The following is a 15,830-nucleotide window of genomic DNA, read 5'->3' as shown; positions in this document are numbered from 1 at the left end:
AGATATCCATACAAGCCCGCACAATGGACCATGCGTTTTCATCGCTGCATGATTCTTAAATCTCCGCTCTTTCACCGTTTTCATCGCCATAGGGAAATGATACCTGCTACTAGTGTTGATTCACTTGCCAGGAACTTCTCTAGGGGATGTGGCTGTTTTCACTCTTGTACAGAGCAATCAGAGCGCACTTGATGTCGACTTGGACAAGTGAATTCCCGTGAAAATTTCATGGGTGGCATTGTTGGTGACGGAGACGAGACGGTCCTGGTGATGGTGATGCAGCACCTTGATCAAGGGTTATCCTCATGTGTGAATGACCTGGCTCGAGCCCCGGTAAATGTTGCTGATGTCGCTGATGTTGTTGATAATGTCTTGAACTCGAATATGGGGAATCCGGAAATCTGGGTTTGTCCCTTCTCGCTGTGCAGCATGTATCTGGGTAACTCATATCTACGAAACGATGTAGGGCCATCTTGATATTTGATGTCTCCATAGCTTCAAAAGTCCGGATGACAAGAAGAAGTTTCTCCTGTGTCATGTAAATGGAGACGCAATTCATGTCAGGTGATCAGGCCACTTCTGAGAGTCACGCTTTCTTCTAGAGTCTAGTCCACTTTCGACTTAGCGCCCACATCCTTAGCGTCCCACACTTTGAAAATATTCAGAACTTTTCGAGCTTTTCGAAATTTCCTCTACAACCTCAACGACAACACCAAATTTTCATATCCAATACAGCCGGAGCGCATTATTCAATTTCCCAACCGCAGAGATGGCACCAACAACTAAGAAGGCTAAGAAGACCGCCGACTCCATCAACAGTCGTTTGGCACTTGTTATGAAGTCCGGAAAGGGTACGCATCAAATGGGTTTCAATTGAAATACAATTCAACAACATACTAATTATTACATTACAGTCACCCTCGGATACAAGTCTACTCTCAAGCAACTCCGATCTGGAAAGGCCAAGCTCGTCATCATTGCCGGAAACACCCCTCCTCTCCGCAAGTCTGAGCTCGAGTACTACTCCATGTTGTCCAAGACTCAAGTTCACCACTTCTCCGGTAACAACGTACGTACACATACATTTCATTTGTCAAAATATCCGTCTATCGATCAGACCTAAGATTAGGTCTGGGAGGACATTACCCAGCGATAAAGTCTCTCTAGACTTTGGAGGGTATTCAGTTGCTTACTCTTATGTTTCTTTAGATTGAGCTCGGTACTGCTTGCGGTAAGCTCTTCAGATGTTCCACCATGGCTGTTTTGGATGCTGGTGACTCCGATATCCTCTCTAGCCAAGCTGCATAGATTAGGAATATCAATCATTAGTATTGGTTGTTGAGGTGGAGAAATTCTAGATGGAAGGAACAAGATCAGTCATGATTGATTAATCTTTGACATGTATCAGTATGCACAAGTTGCATAGCTTTATAGCATCACAAAATGATATACCTTGATTCTAGGAATTTGCTTTCTACTTTTATCTATTGAATGATGGTCCTGCATTGTCTGTGTTGATATGCGTGTAACCCGGTTCATGCTCACAGTGACTCACACCGGCTCCTCGAAACCCAAGGATTTTATCCCGAACTCCGGACTCGATCAAAGGCCGGACACCGTACATTTAGAAATTTTGATGCTGACAATTAAAGGCGACATGTACAATATATAAAGCCCAAGTAACTTAATTATGAGACATGATGATACCTTCCATTTTCATTTGAAATCTTCTTGATTTCAAATAGAAAATTGCCACTATTCACATCTCCGAAACTCCAGTTACCTCATTTGGCAAATTACCAAGTTTGCCCTAAAGAAGTTCTCGCTTATATGCCCGCAAACGGGTTAGCGCAATTTTGCTGAGCAATCAATCCAACTTTGAAAGTTACCTTTTGAATCCCCCGATCCCCCTTGAGCAAACCCATCGACATCAACACCAAAAAGACCCTCTAGAAATCATTCAAGATGGCCCGTCGCCCAGCGAGATGTTACAGATACTGTAAGAACAAGGTGTGTAAATCTCATTTTCGCCAGCAGATTATCATCAGATCGTGTGAGGTGGATTTGAAGGATTTCCGACCATTCGATCGCCCGCTCTTTCGCATCAACGATCTCCAGCGTATTGAAATGACGCCAAATTTACGATCGCAGAATCACAACAAACAGAAGGAATCAATACTGATGAATTTTAATTTTATAGCCTTACCCAAAGTCCCGTTTCAACCGTGGTGTTCCCGACCCAAAGATTCGTATCTTCGATCTCGGTCGTAAGAAGGCAAATGTCGACGAGTTCCCTCTCTGCATTCACTTGGTCTCCAACGAGTATGAACAATTGAGTTCCGAGGCTTTGGAAGCCGCCCGTATTTGCGCCAACAAGTGAGTTTAAACCCGAATCAATGACGTCGAGCGAAGGAAATTGGTCGAAGTGGAGATGGAATAAAGATAAAGAATATTTGGAAGATCAAGTGAAATCATCGAGATGGATACTAACAACACATTCTACAGGTACATGGTTAAGTCCGCAGGAAAGGAAGCTTTCCATCTCCGTGTCCGTGCTCACCCATACCACGTCGTCCGTATCAACAAGATGTTGTCTTGTGCTGGTGCCGATAGATTGCAAACTGGTATGCGTGGTGCTTGGGGTAAGCCAAACGGAACTGTCGCCCGTGTCAACATTGGTCAAATTATCTTGTCCATCAGAACCCGTGACTCTTGTAAGTTCACATTCAAGATTTGATACATCTACAATTATCTAACAAACTTTCAGTCCGCCCCAACGCTCTCGAGGCCCTCCGCAGATCCCAATACAAGTTCCCAGGTCGCCAAAAGATCATTGTTTCCAAGAACTGGGGTTTCACTCCTCTCCGTCGTGAGGAATACATGGAGAAGAAGCAAAGTGGAAAGGTTTTGGTCGATGGTGCATATGTTCAATTCTTGTCCAACCACGGCAAGTTGGCCGATAACATCAGACGTTTCCCAGCTGCTTTCGAGACTGAGGCATAAATCGAGTTGTTGATATCAAAGGGAATTTCGGGGTATGATCAGAAAGGCGTACATTTGCAATGGCTGGATTAGCATGGTGTCACATGAAGTGGCAGACACAAATCCTAATCATTGTACCTAAGGAATTGATTCTACGACTTTCAAAAACTCATTACGTTGTTTTTCATATCTGACTAGTTGGTGATGTGATGATCTGTGAATCTGACATGAGGATGATTGCTTTTTGAGATATCTAACATTAAGGGTCGTGTAAGGCACGTCAATCGAGAGTTCGTGTCAGCTCACAACTCAGCAGCCAAGACGAGAGAGGTAATTTGCAGTGGTACATCGGGCCGCTTGAAATGAAACCAAAAACTAGCAATGCAATATGACAATCGCGACAATCATGACAACATTACCAAGTCTTCTTTCTTGCCTCTTCTAAGTTTTATTAGATCAGCACGTCGTGGCAATGGACTTGATTTTTCCGGATCTTTCCATCCAACAAAATCTTACGCCTTGCAGACTATTCCCTTCATAATCTAGTCCCTCATCTCAAACGTTCTCACGCCAAATTGATTGGCTGGCATGACTGCGGCAGCACCATTGTGGTATACTATTTCGAGAGATTTTCTTTGCTTATCGCGGCTCGTTTGCTAGTTGATAGATGATGGCTGGTGGCTGATGGCGGACGGATTAGGTTGATGGTGCATATCCAAATGTGTGAAGAGGGTTCAGCGGGAGAAGGGATGATAAGACAACGCCGGTACGAGTACGGGAGAAACTCTGATGGGGTGGGATGATGTGATGGATGATGTGATGAATGGTGGATGATGGATGATGAAATATACCGTCCGTCACCTTCCACAAGTGCTCTTGCATCTTATTAGGTTATCTAATTTCAATGAAACAGACTTTGGGGAAAATTTAGATGTGCAGATGCAGATAGACAATCAAATCAGTTCATTACTCGCCAGTGTCAGCTAATAAGCCAACTTTGCCCAACCATTTTTCATTATGCTACCCTTTTCTTTCTTTTCGAACAGTCCCATTATGCTAACCCTAACCATTCCTTTTGCTTTCCTTTCCTTTCCTATTCTTCCCTTCCCTTCCCTTCCCTTCCCTTTCATCTGTCAGTGATCACCTCCATCATCTCTTTGATCCGAGACACTGATATCCAAACCCCACCTCGTCCGCCATTCCTTATCCAAAAACAAGTCTTATCCACCCGTCCACGTGTATGCGTGCTGTACTTATCCATTTAGTCCAGTCACGCCAGTGGGTTTAGCCGTTGATCTTGCACTAGCAGACACGACTCGTCTGTACGTATTGTCGAGTACGTACATTGATTTATATTGGATTATTGGTACCGTCCATATCTTGAGGAATAAAGTTTTTGATATTTTGTTTATTGGTTCTGCATTATCACGCTGTTTAAGTTTGATCCGTCAAAAGATAAAGAGCCGCGGGGGATTCCTAGACTGTGATCTTATGATCCAAAGAGCGCTGTGGAATTTGTCTGTCGAATCTAGAGAGATTCTAGAGATACTCATACGTCAAAACCATACGTCAAGACTTGAGTCCATAAAATCGCCTCATCTAACTAGAGTATCTAATACATTAGACTATTCGCACGTCGTACAACTCTATCCTCGAACAAGACTCGGACCCCTCTATTGACGAAGTCATACTGCCAAACACGAAACATTCGAACGGCCTCATCAATAGCCTATTCTCACCTCGATATCGTTACAGCCTACTGCGATTTCTTTAATTCTGTCACGAAGATACGACGAACGAGATCACGAAAGGGATTGTATACTAATATCTTATTGGTTTTTGTTTGTAACTGTACGACATACCAAAGATGGCTTTTAGACAATCTGCACATCATGCCCCTCCTCGAACATTTACACAACCTAATCAAGATACGAACTCGCAGACGCACAGTCAACAAAATGTACAAGAGAGTGATGGGCGTGTAGAAGCGAGTCAAGAATGGGTATTATTTTCGCCAGCTGCGCCAAGTTTTACAGAGGGTACTTACACAGCTAGTACAGGGAGGACGAGGGGAACGCGCACAGCTGGCCATTCAAGGATCAGTGATTTTGGAAGTTTAGAAACTGCGGCAAGGAGTTATGGAATTTATGATGATCATGATGTAGATGAAGATGTGGATGCGCAAACAGAGGATGATAATGAGGATGCCGAACTGGATTCCTTGGATAGTCATTTACATGAGTTTCGAACGGACCCAAGTGTTTATGGGAATAGGGAAGACGAGGAGGGACCTGTGTTACCGAAGCACGATGGACTTGGGAGTTTCAGGGTAGATGGAATTGGCGAGGATGTTCAACAACATTTATATGCATTTGAGCAGTACAATCCGAGGAAAGTAAAGAGGAGGAGAGAAAGTTTAGAAATCGGAGAAATGGCTTTGGACAGTGAGAAAGCGGCGGAAATGGAAAGGACGAGGAGGATTGAAATCTGGAGATTGGAACAAAGTCGGGCTTTGGTAGATGAGATACAACGGGAGACTAGAAGGAGGAAACAATCTATGTCGAGCGAAAAGAGGAGTACTGTTGTTGAGGATAAGGAACACGAGGATTTGTTTACATTGAATAATGTCGAAGCGGAACCTGCCCCAACGATTACACGCGAAAACGATAGTTTATGGAATAGACTCACCCGAAGAGTTATACGAGATCTAATGGGTATCGATGATGATCTCCTGTCAATCATCTTTGGTGAATCTCTACCGATAGAAGATGAACTTTCAAAAGCATCAGGAAGAGCCATTCCTATTCCTGCCACGACCACACAGCCCGATAAGAGTTCATGGGAATATAGACTTCTTGAACGTATAGCTCGCGAATTGGGGTTGTTGGTTAATCAACTCTCAGATCATCCTGGCACCTTTACAACATATCTTCAATCTCAGCAGACACCCCTTCCTTATGCAGGTTTACCCGTCATTCCAGAATCAGCATCAAGTGGCAATGCAAATATGACCACGAGTGTTCCTCTACCTGATCTCGAAGAAGAACAATTACAAGAAGAACCTCTTGCCTCAACTCTAAATACCGATGACGACCTAGAATTCCATCCTACAATCCCTCGACCAATATCAATCCCAAGCCAAATTATAGCAGAAGAATTGGAGGATTCAACACCGAGACAATCATATAGTGCTCCTATCACAAGAGAAGAATGGGAGAGAGATTTGGATATTAAAATGGTCTTCCGTTACTTGAAAAGTAGATTTACGAGTCGAAGTGAGAATGTACCGGCTCCAACTGCTTCGAGTTCTGGTTCAGTATTATCGAAAAGTACAAGAGAAAACTTGGCTGTAGAGAATACACCAGATTCATTGGCGAGAGTGGCGAGAGTGAGGGCTCATCATCCGCTGGTTAACCTTAAGGCAAATAATGGAGGGGTGAGAAAGAGAGGGACTGTGGGAAGAAGAGGATCAAGTGAGAGTGGAGTAGGGTTAGGGTTAGGTGGATTGGGGAAAGGAATGGGATTGGGAAGTGGCGGAGTACCAATTGGTGGAACACTTAAGAGTTTAAGAATTGGAAGTGGGAGTTCGAGACATTATTGGGATATCGGAGGGAGTTTGGGAGGAAGTAGTACGAGGGGAAGTGTAGTCGTAGGGGGAGGAGGGGGTGCGGGAATGGGTGCCTGGGGGGAGGTTTGATGGGAAGATAAGATGGGATAAAGTCAGAATTTGATTTGATAAGTGGGATGATGGTGATGAGTTAAATGATATGGACGGAGTTTTGTACACGAAGATATGAACGAACAAGCAAGCAAGGATAAACGGAGCATTTTTTGGGGGGGTTGGATTAATGAATATATCACATCATATCACATAAATATACATAGCGGGAATATTGGGTATCTACTTTTGAAATTTTGGAGGGGAGCATTTAATAGGGGGTTCTTGTTGGGAAATTCGAAGGGATTTGGGATTGGGTTTAGATATTTATTATCATCTTATCTCTGCATATAAATACGAATATGAATATCTGTATTATTGTGTTGGGTTGAATTTGAATGAATGTTAATGTTAGTGATTGGTTTTGATGATTATGTTGGAGTTTGTTAGTGTGTGTGTATATGGATGGGGTTGTGAGTGAGGTTGTGAGTGAGGTTGTGAGTGGGTGAGTGGGTGGCTGAGTAAGTGAGAAGGGAGGTAGAGTAATGGAAAGGGGGGAGAAGAAGAAAAGGAAGATAATCATAATGATGATAATGACTAGGAAATTTTTGGTACGGATTATAAGATTGTGTGGGATTGTAAGGGTTGAGTGAGGTATTGAGTAGGGATGGGATGGGTGAAGATAAAGAGAGAAGGGAAAGGGAAGGGAAGGGAAGGGAATAAACAGGACGGAGTGGCATATAGGAAATGGGGATTTTAAAGCGATGGAATTGTGAGGGGGTTATTATATGAATGGAGGTGGCTTGGTGCGGGAGTGTGTGTAGTTGTTAGTTTGAGAAAAGTCTAGATGGCGTAGCGCTTACATTGCAGGTCCTCGTCAATGGAAATGGGAATTGCGGAAATCGAGTTCTGGTGCTCGCGGATACTAGGGTGTCTCTAGATTTGGTCTTCGCAGCTCGTCTTCTTGTGTGCTGATGGTGATTTGGATTTGAGAATGGAGAGGGGGGGAGGGGGGGACTTGTATATGAGGAGAGTTGGGAAGGGGGATTTGGATCAGTCTGGGTTTGGGAGGGGAAAAGGGGGTCTATGGGGATGGAAACGATATGGGGAAAGGGAAAGGGGAAGGGAGGTAAGGGCCCGTTTGGATTAAAAAAAAAATTGATATTAGATTAATATATTAAATATATTAAATCTAATATAGTATTTATTGAATATAATATTAAATCTAATATATATTAATTTAAATAAATGTATTTATTGAATGCAATATTAGATTTAATAAAATATTGAATTTAATAATTTTAAAATAATAAATGTAATAAATTTTCTTAATCTTTTTTATATAATAATTAATAGGAATTTTTGAAATTTAATTGAATTAATATATTTGAGAAAAAGTGTTATCTTTTTCATTTTTAATTCAATTTCTTTATTTTCAATTCAACCTTGTATATTTCAATATTATTTCAAATATATTAGTTTCATTCAAATATCAATATTTCAAATCCTTTGTTATTTTATTATTATTAAAGATTTTATTAATAAAATAGAAAATCGATTTGAACAAACCCTAAGTGAGATTTGGAGTTTGGATGAAAGGGAAACGGAAGGTCTGAGGGCTTTGGTTGATGAACGAACGGGAAGATAGGGAATGAGCGAGGGAAAATGTGGGTGACGATGAATACTTATTCTGAGAATCGACGATAGAAAATCGGCGAGTTTGAGAAGAATGGCAAGAATTGGAAGGGAAGAAAACGACAATAGATAGTGATAGCAGAAAATCTGAGAACAAATGAGGTTATGAATAGGATGATTAAACACAGTTTGGAGAAGATAAGATCTTTGAATCTAGTGGGGTGGATTTCCCTAAGCTTGCTGCGCAATTGTTTTTTTTTTCTCTTCTTTTTTCTTTCTTTTTTTCTGAGTTTAATTCGTATGAGAAGAAGTCTTTATGTGATAATAGAGCAGGGTGAAAGATTTACAAAGCGAGGAAGAGTGGGAAAAGAGGGGTTAGCGAATTAAAGTTGCTAAGAATCCAGTCAAGGAGAGGAATAGCGGAACTCTTGACTCTTGATTTTGGAGTTCTGGGTATACAAATGTGTGTTGCGATATGAAAGGTTAGGTATCATCAATACTTGAGTCTACTAATACAAACGGCCCAAGGTAGTTCTGAAGACTGGTGGAAAGGGTTTAGAGATTAAGATGTGAAATCCATTGTCCTTTGTGGGTTGAGAATGGAAATGGGGATTTGGACAGGAGGGTATACCAATTCTTTACTCTTGTTAGAGCTGGCCAATAGCGGAAATCATGTACGACAGTGATAATTGATAATAACTTATAATCAATGACAACAGAAATGATGTTGTAGTCTCGTGTTACATAAGTGAGAGATAATCGGAAGAATTGTAGGGTAAAAAGAGACGACTGGAAAGTTTAGAAGAGGGAGGCAATTCCTTGCGAAGCTCAAAGGTAATGGGCTTTGCAATGTTATTAGTGGAGATGCTTCGGTTGATGGTGTAAAATACAAAACATGGAAATTTGGCGAATCTTATAGTACTGGGAGAATTGAAGTGGCCGTTGAGAATGGTTGGGTGAATATAAATTCAGGACCTTATGATTCTAATGAGGGTGATAAAACTAGAAAGTAGTGGAAATGGGGTGTGTCAATAATGGCTTTTCCAGATGATGAGGCTATTTGATATCAACACTTACAGAACAATCACAATTTTGGTTCAGGAGGGTAAAGTCTTGGTGTTGAGAGATGGGGAGGGAGAGTGCAGCTGGATGTTTGAAAGCTAAATAATTCAGAGAGAGGAACTGGAGTAGTTTTGAGAAAACAATGGATAATAATAAATCAAGGACAGTGAAAGCTAGATAGAAGATAGATAGGAGCTAGCAACATTCATATTTATAAGTGGTTGTGTAAAAACTGATGATCTTAAACATAATATATATTAAAACTTCAAAATATTTTACTTGTGACTACTGAGCAGTCAATCGAATCTAACTTGATAGTAATAATAGAATTTGTGTATAAAGTTAAAATTTGCTAATACATAGTTTGTAAACTCTATAGTTATATCTTTTCAACTTGCTCCGCCACACCACCATGTCCTTCCTTGCCCAATGATTCTTCGTCCAACTCACCCCGTGGTACATTGAGTGACAATGATACAACCTTAAAGGCTGAAGGTGCATCTCGGAACAAATTGTTGAGCGTCTCTAGGTTCTGATTCATCGTCTCCGGATAGAAGAAATACACTGAGATGGGAATAAGCGCCGAGATGATAGTGTACATGACATAGTAGCGATATCCTATGGTATCGAGGGCCACCGGTGTTACCATAACCACAACAAAGTTCCATAACCAATGATTCGCAGTTGAAATCGAGCTCATTGCCACGCGAAGCCGGACTGGAGCAATCTCGCTGCAATACAGGAAGTTGGCACCCAAGAATCCGATAGGATAGAAGAAGTTGAATAGGAAAATGAAGAATGCAGAAGCAATAGAGGCACTCTTGTTGGAGGAGGGGAAACTAGTGCTGACAGCCAAGGAGAGCATACACATTGACATGCCGGCGCCACTGATCATGAATACCGCGCGACGTCCCCATCGATCAATGGCGATGAAAGCGACGAAACAGCAAAGACATTTCCAAGTAAGGGCACAAGCAGCTAGGATCTTAGCTAGACTGACTTCCAGGTTGAGATTTTGCTGGAAGATGGTCGATGCGTAGACCGAAATGAGATTACCTCCACACATCTGCTGAACAAATTGTAGGAATATGCATAGGCAGAACCGGTAAAGTAGCCTCTCTTTGTCGTCTTTGGAGAAAAGCTGCATGAGTGATGCACTATTTTCTGTTGAAAACTCAAGCGATGACTCGATCTGGGCAATTTCGAAGCGAATGCGATCATCCTCGACTGAAAGATCTTTGATCACTGATAGATTCTTGGCAGCCTCCTCTGTTCTTCCTACCCGAACTAACCATCTAGGAGATTCGGGAAGAAAGAAGACCATAAACATCATAACGAGTGAAAGCGGTAGAGAAACAACTGCCAATGGCAATCTCCACTGCAAATTCGTGGATGGAAGGTGGTAAAATGCGAAGTCTACCCAGTTGCATACAGAATAACCGAAACACAAGAAGATACCTGCAGTGACAACGTCTCGCCCTCGGTGAGCTGCGGGTGAACATTCCGCTAGCCAAACTGGTATCATTACGCTTATCTCTCCAATCCCCAAGCCCAAAACGAGCCGACCGATGACGAACTGAATCAAGTTGTAAGCCGATACTTGGAGAACTTGGCCGATGAGAGTCAAAAAAGCAGCGAGAAAGATTGTCCTTCGTCTGCCCAGAAGATCCCCTAAGAAAATGCATGATAGGGCACCAATCAAAGATCCAATTTGGAAAGACGCAATGACGGCACCGCTGTTGATTGAGTTGTGTGATTTGAGTGGGCCGGTTGTGTTGACTGTGTCCAGTGATGGGAATTGATGTGCCCAACTATGGAGTGTCGCCAATGGGCCGAGACCAGCTTGGTTGTAACCAAACAATGTGAAGCCTGGCGCAACGATAAACGCAATCTGGGCAATTCTCAGGCCTCTGCCGCGCAGTCCCATATAAGAATTTTGAGAAAACATGACTAGTAAGACGAGGTAGACAAGACAAGTAGCAAAATCAGAATGAGAGAGAAGCTAAAGATGTCAAAAGAAATCAGAAGGCCAAGACAGGAGCCTTTTATTCCTGGGGAAATAGCGCTTCTCCGAACAACAAATCCGGGGACTGTACTAGTTTGTGGAGTCTTCGTAAATCTCTCCAGAATTTACTAGGCAGGGTATTACGAATTCTGTGGGGGCTCGTGTTTGGAAGATAACTTTCTCCGCATTCATATATTCGACCCTAAAGAATTCGACCCCAGTTTCGGCTAATCATAATATCAGCCAGCAGCGTAGAGTTACTTTTCGGTATCATAAGTATGGAGTATTAGATGCCAAGAGCGACGGTTCTTCCAAGAATGCTAAGACTTGAGGCTCTAGCTAGCTAAGTTGAGGATATCATCACGGTACAAACAAAGTCAAAGTGAGTTGTTCCATAAGCGACGGTCGCTAGAACTGCCAACAAAATCCTGTTTTTCTAGCGAAATAACAACGGTCCTAGCAGCAGCAGATAAGAAAATCCCTCGCAAATCGAAATCTTTGGCATGCGCGAATTGCTGGTTGTGGGCACATTTTCCTCACTTCTCCTTCTAAGGGCGAGTCTGCGTCATATTTTGGGGCGTGGTATTGGCGGAGGTTTAAAACTCCGCCGCTCCGACCATCGCACAAAATGCCATCCGGATGCCCCCACCTCAAGCGAGCTTTTCATCTCAATTTGGAAGAACCAAACCACATATCCCAATGCTTTGGAAACGGTTGCATATGGGTTCTCCTTGTTGGAAAACCGGCAATTAGAAATCGATGTTCATCTTTTAGCCCCTATAATTTGCTTGAAAGCGCTACTCGTGTCAACCGCTGTAAGTTGAGATTTCTTTCAAGATAGGGTATCCCAGATGCAGTGCGGACTTTACAATTGTACCTAATATGACGTCTGATATTGCTTTGCACTTAGAAAAATGAATGAATGAATTAGGAGACGTTGCACCTGTTGAAGCTTTTATCAATAACGGGCTCCAAACACACATTTATCGGGCCACAGGATCTCTCCATTAACTGTTTGACTCGTGGTGCAAGTGAAGTTGCCGCGGAATAATTTGATAAAAGCCGCACTTTTATGTGCTGGTTACTCAACAGCCCATAACTACCCACTATTCAATGCGACGTTTCGTATACTCCTGTCTTTTATTTATGCAAATTCGTCCACGTATCCTCGCTGTGGGGTGATTGTCATATTAACTAGGATTACTACAAAAATTGGTGTTGGTAGTGATAGTCATTCTGTACATCGTACCAGTTGGTCACTGTTGGTGATGTTGAACAGATAGATCCTTATTAGCCCAACTGGCTAGCCGCTAGCCCGACGACTAGCCGAATAGCAGCCGAATCCCCACAATTGAAGTTTTCTGCATTGAAGTCTTTCCTTCTCCAAGTATCAGCTCTGCTATTGTTGATAGAATCGAAATCTATATTTCGCCATAGACATTCTCAGCTTCTCAAAGAGAGTAAGAAGAATGTCTTGATTATTCTTAGCCAAGAAAAAGAGCGGATATCTCCATACCTCATCACAACTTCTGGGGGTGGGCCTATGACTATTGCTATTACTAATGGCGGGGTAGTGGCCTCCTCCACAGTTTTATGCAGTGGATCTGAAGATATACAGCCGTTATCCCATCATAAAACCCAACCTCTTGCATTCTATTTAGGAGTTCTGTGTCGCAATAGCACTATCACCACTCAAACTGGATTACAAGTATCAGCATATTCTATAAACTAATTCAATTTCAATTCCCACTGTGAATACATTATCTCTATCCGCTTATAAGATCTTGACTATTCATAAAAACTAGCATATCTAAAAGCCTACAACAGTAAGCCCATTCATTATCATACCACGCAATAATCTTGAAGAACTTGAAGAGGTTAGCTAAGAATACTTACTGGAAGTGTGCAAGTTACTTACGTTGGGTTTAAGCTCGACCGAAGCTTTTGAATCAATGATTGCACTACACGAGTTTCCGAGAAAGTCTGAGCTCACCAACTCCTCATCTTCAACCTGGAGAACACCAAACAGCTCCTGTTGAGCTGAAGCACGGAACTTGTTCATTATTTCTTCGAGAGATGTTGACTGTAAAGTTTCAACAGTCAAGTCCACCATGGACACATTTGCTGTAGGCACCCGAACTGAGATACCAGACACTTTACCGGCCAACTCAGGCAACACAGTTTTTATGGCCTTCGCTGCACCAGTAGTAGTTGGAATTATATTTCCCATTATCGAGCGCCCTGAGCGCCTATCCTTTGTGCTATATCCGTCAAGAACATGTTGGGATTGTGTCGACGCATGTACGGTAGTCATGAAAGCGTGTTGAATCCCAAAGGAATTCTGAAGAACCTTGGCGATGGGTGCCAAACAGTTGGTAGTGCAACTAGCGCAAGAATAGACTATAGTTTCCTTGGAAAGTCGCACGTAGTTATCCGAGTTAACCTTGTAAACTATATTTGGCGCATCCGGGCTTGGCGCCGATATCAAGACCTTTTTCGCACCCCCTATAGTGACATGTTTGCTTGCAAGAGCAGTAGACCGAAACTTGCCAGTGCATTCGGCAACGTAGTCTACTCCATGTTTCGCCCAGTCTAATTTATCCAAGTTGCGCTCAGACATGAGTGCAATTTGCTGGCCATCAATTGCAATGCTTCCATTAGGTAAGATGTCAATTTGCGTTTTGTGACCCATCAATTTGTCAAGGGCGCCATGTGTTGAGTCGTGCATAAGCAGATGAATGACATCTTCAACCGAAGAGCAAGTGTGGTTGATAGCCACAACGGTAACGTTGTCCCGAAGTAATGATGCTCGCAACAAGTTCCGGCCTTGAAGCTCGGTATATTAGTACTGATGGTCTATTGTAAGCATTCAAGGTTTATTAGCTTACCTATTCGCCCAAAACCATTGATACCTATGTGAGCATGATCTGCTGACTGCAAAACATTCTCTTGAGCAACATCTTGCGTTCCAAAATCCGGAATAAAGGGCGGCATAGTTGTGGAAATGGATAAAGACACGTGTGTTTTTTTTCTCGGTATGTTTATAAACTTGATGTTTGAATAAAGACGGAATAGCCTCACCTATTAACAATAACTGTATGTACCTTCAGCAGCTACAATTTCATAGTGAAGTTGAACCCCTTAAGCTTCAAGCAGCTGGCTGGTCAGCTGGAGTCTTGCCCGCCCGCCCGGACGACAATTCCGGATGCTGTGGTTTGCCTTCGAAGTCACCGGATAAAGGAAAGTGCGCAGAGTTCTACCACGGATTACATTTGTCCGAGTGTGGATTCCTACCAAAGCGCAAGAACACATTCCTATTATTTTAAGTCTGAGTAGTATAGTGCATACCAACTTACATAATGAAATTGAAGCCTCCATTTGAAACAGGAATGCAATTATGAAGCATTGTGTGTAATCTCTTTGTATTGCCTATCACAGTCTTTTCAATTTGAGCTAGAAATATGTTTTATGATGCGCTCGTGCAAAGGATTCTGCAACCGCCATAGTATCATTAAGATTGTGTATTTGTGTATTTCTCTGCCAGCCTGAGGAATCGGGGATTTCGCTCTCAAACTGGAGCTGAGGGTCTACAGGACTCTTTTGCACTTCGATTGAGTTCGAGAGCCTTGGTAGACTAGAAACTGTACTAGTCACAGTCTCCCGGATGATTGTATCTGTACTCTCTGGAACATTTCCATGTCTTTCATTTGTAGGCTCCCAGTCAACAGACGGAATGCCATCGATCCTACGAGCAATCTGTGTTTCGGGAGTAGAAGTCTCTTCCGGTGAGCCCCACTCGCCATTGAGTGGTTCGACATATTTCGTTTTCCGAGACCACCATGCTTCCAGATCAACCTCTGACTCCAAAGGTAGCTCTTGCCACTGCTCCATCATTTCCCCCTTGGAGAGTTGTAGAAATTCTGGACTTTCTTGGAATCCAGCATCAGGACGGTTGTACAGTTTCGAAAGTGCTCTGTGTAGAGCGTTTTCAGTCTCAATTAGGCGGAGTTCAATTCCCGCAAGATAACCGGGGGGTAAACCTCTTGATAGTAACTTGGTAAGTCATAACTTGATAGGTACAGAATATGCACTTGGTACCTTTTGTTCGCTTCGGAGTAATAGCATCTTTGTGGGGCTCCCTGGCATTTGGAGCATGACGGGCTGTAGTTCGTCAGACTTTTCTCGCAGGAACTATAGGTGAGAATGACGTACAGTGTTCTATCACACTAGCGATGAGTATAAGCAAACGAAACAGGCTTGAATTAGGAACCCACTTGCCTTACACTTCCTCTGGCGACAGGGCTCGCATGCCAACCTAGCTACAGGTGGTGACATTCTGGGTGAGGTTTTGACAGCTTGCAGGAAAATGAAGTCGAGTGGGGGGTTCCAAGAAGTTTAATGTCAAGGGAATGTGCAACACCGGAGTAGCTCGGTCCGGATAAATCCAAAACAAGATTGTTGCTGCAAGACAAAGGCGGTGAGATGTCT

The 15,830-nt window shown here is 42.7% G+C and overlaps 6 protein-coding genes across 7 annotated transcripts; 3 read left to right on the top strand and 3 right to left on the bottom strand.

Annotated features, from left to right (window-relative positions):
• The first annotated feature begins 653 nt into the window (after positions 1-653).
• Positions 654-1,462, top strand: Bcrpl30. Its single transcript, XM_001551763.2, has 3 exons — positions 654-851; positions 915-1,069; positions 1,210-1,462. The coding sequence occupies exons 1-3, from the start codon at positions 770-772 to the stop codon at positions 1,306-1,308; spliced, it is 336 nt and encodes a 111-aa protein (XP_001551813.1). The 5' UTR covers positions 654-769; the 3' UTR covers positions 1,309-1,462.
• Positions 1,463-1,702: 240 nt separating this feature from the next.
• Bcrpl10 lies at positions 1,703-3,397 on the top strand. The gene is made up of 4 exons (XM_001551764.2): positions 1,703-2,010; positions 2,201-2,376; positions 2,506-2,714; positions 2,768-3,397. The coding sequence occupies exons 1-4, from the start codon at positions 1,966-1,968 to the stop codon at positions 3,001-3,003; spliced, it is 666 nt and encodes a 221-aa protein (XP_001551814.1). The 5' UTR covers positions 1,703-1,965; the 3' UTR covers positions 3,004-3,397.
• A 563-nt stretch (positions 3,398-3,960) lies between these two features.
• On the top strand, positions 3,961-7,018 carry BCIN_09g05580 (hypothetical protein). The gene has a single exon (XM_024695240.1). The coding sequence runs from the start codon at positions 4,850-4,852 to the stop codon at positions 6,677-6,679; it is 1,830 nt and encodes a 609-aa protein (XP_024551034.1). The 5' UTR covers positions 3,961-4,849; the 3' UTR covers positions 6,680-7,018.
• A 2,555-nt stretch (positions 7,019-9,573) lies between these two features.
• Positions 9,574-11,380, bottom strand: BCIN_09g05570 (hypothetical protein). Its single transcript, XM_001551766.2, has one exon. It carries the CDS (start codon positions 11,283-11,285, stop codon positions 9,717-9,719), a length of 1,569 nt encoding a protein of 522 aa, XP_001551816.1. The 5' UTR covers positions 11,286-11,380; the 3' UTR covers positions 9,574-9,716.
• A 1,368-nt stretch (positions 11,381-12,748) lies between these two features.
• On the bottom strand, positions 12,749-14,544 carry BCIN_09g05560 (hypothetical protein). The gene is made up of 3 exons (XM_024695239.1): positions 14,231-14,544; positions 13,261-14,168; positions 12,749-13,210 (listed from the first exon to the last, which is right to left on the bottom strand). Exons 1-3 carry the CDS (start codon positions 14,334-14,336, stop codon positions 13,109-13,111), a joined length of 1,116 nt encoding a protein of 371 aa, XP_024551033.1. The 5' UTR covers positions 14,337-14,544; the 3' UTR covers positions 12,749-13,108.
• An 81-nt stretch (positions 14,545-14,625) lies between these two features.
• On the bottom strand, positions 14,626-15,777 carry BCIN_09g05550 (hypothetical protein). 2 transcript variants are annotated; one of them, XM_024695238.1, is made up of 5 exons: positions 15,621-15,777; positions 15,555-15,568; positions 15,441-15,503; positions 14,699-15,384; positions 14,626-14,632 (listed from the first exon to the last, which is right to left on the bottom strand). In XM_024695238.1, the coding sequence occupies exons 1-4, from the start codon at positions 15,675-15,677 to the stop codon at positions 14,796-14,798; spliced, it is 723 nt and encodes a 240-aa protein (XP_024551031.1). In that variant the 5' UTR covers positions 15,678-15,777; the 3' UTR covers positions 14,626-14,632; positions 14,699-14,795. The 2 variants fall into 2 exon arrangements, with proteins under 2 accessions (XP_024551031.1, XP_024551032.1); XM_024695237.1 differs by having other exon boundaries at positions 14,626-15,384.
• Positions 15,778-15,830: the final 53 nt, after the last annotated feature.

The sequence above is a fragment of the Botrytis cinerea genome, chromosome 9, assembly GCF_000143535.2.
Source record: "Botrytis cinerea B05.10 chromosome 9, complete sequence".
Lineage (NCBI taxonomy): Eukaryota > Fungi > Ascomycota > Leotiomycetes > Helotiales > Sclerotiniaceae > Botrytis > Botrytis cinerea.
This window is presented reverse-complemented; position numbering and strand designations above follow the sequence as displayed.

Coding starts and splice junctions, on each gene's coding strand:
- BCIN_09g05570 (XM_001551766.2), bottom strand. CDS start 11,285: ATGTTTTCTCAAAATTCTTATATGGGACTGCGCGGCAGAGGCCTGAGA.
- BCIN_09g05550 (XM_024695237.1), bottom strand. CDS start 15,677: ATGTCACCACCTGTAGCTAGGTTGGCATGCGAGCCCTGTCGCCAGAGG. Junction 15,385..15,440: donor TACTCCGAAGCGAACAAAAG/GTACCAAGTGCA, acceptor GTTACTATCAAG/AGGTTTACCCCCCGGTTATC.
- BCIN_09g05580 (XM_024695240.1), top strand. CDS start 4,850: ATGGCTTTTAGACAATCTGCACATCATGCCCCTCCTCGAACATTTACA.
- Bcrpl10 (XM_001551764.2), top strand. CDS start 1,966: ATGGCCCGTCGCCCAGCGAGATGTTACAGATACTGTAAGAACAAG. Junction 2,011..2,200: donor ACAGATACTGTAAGAACAAG/GTGTGTAAATCT, acceptor TTAATTTTATAG/CCTTACCCAAAGTCCCGTTT. Junction 2,377..2,505: donor GCCCGTATTTGCGCCAACAA/GTGAGTTTAAAC, acceptor CACATTCTACAG/GTACATGGTTAAGTCCGCAG.
- Bcrpl30 (XM_001551763.2), top strand. CDS start 770: ATGGCACCAACAACTAAGAAGGCTAAGAAGACCGCCGACTCCATCAAC. Junction 852..914: donor TGTTATGAAGTCCGGAAAGG/GTACGCATCAAA, acceptor ATTACATTACAG/TCACCCTCGGATACAAGTCT. Junction 1,070..1,209: donor ACCACTTCTCCGGTAACAAC/GTACGTACACAT, acceptor ATGTTTCTTTAG/ATTGAGCTCGGTACTGCTTG.
- BCIN_09g05560 (XM_024695239.1), bottom strand. CDS start 14,336: ATGCCGCCCTTTATTCCGGATTTTGGAACGCAAGATGTTGCTCAAGAG. Junction 14,169..14,230: donor CAATGGTTTTGGGCGAATAG/GTAAGCTAATAA, acceptor CCGAGCTTCAAG/GCCGGAACTTGTTGCGAGCA. Junction 13,211..13,260: donor CGGTCGAGCTTAAACCCAAC/GTAAGTAACTTG, acceptor AACCTCTTCAAG/TTCTTCAAGATTATTGCGTG.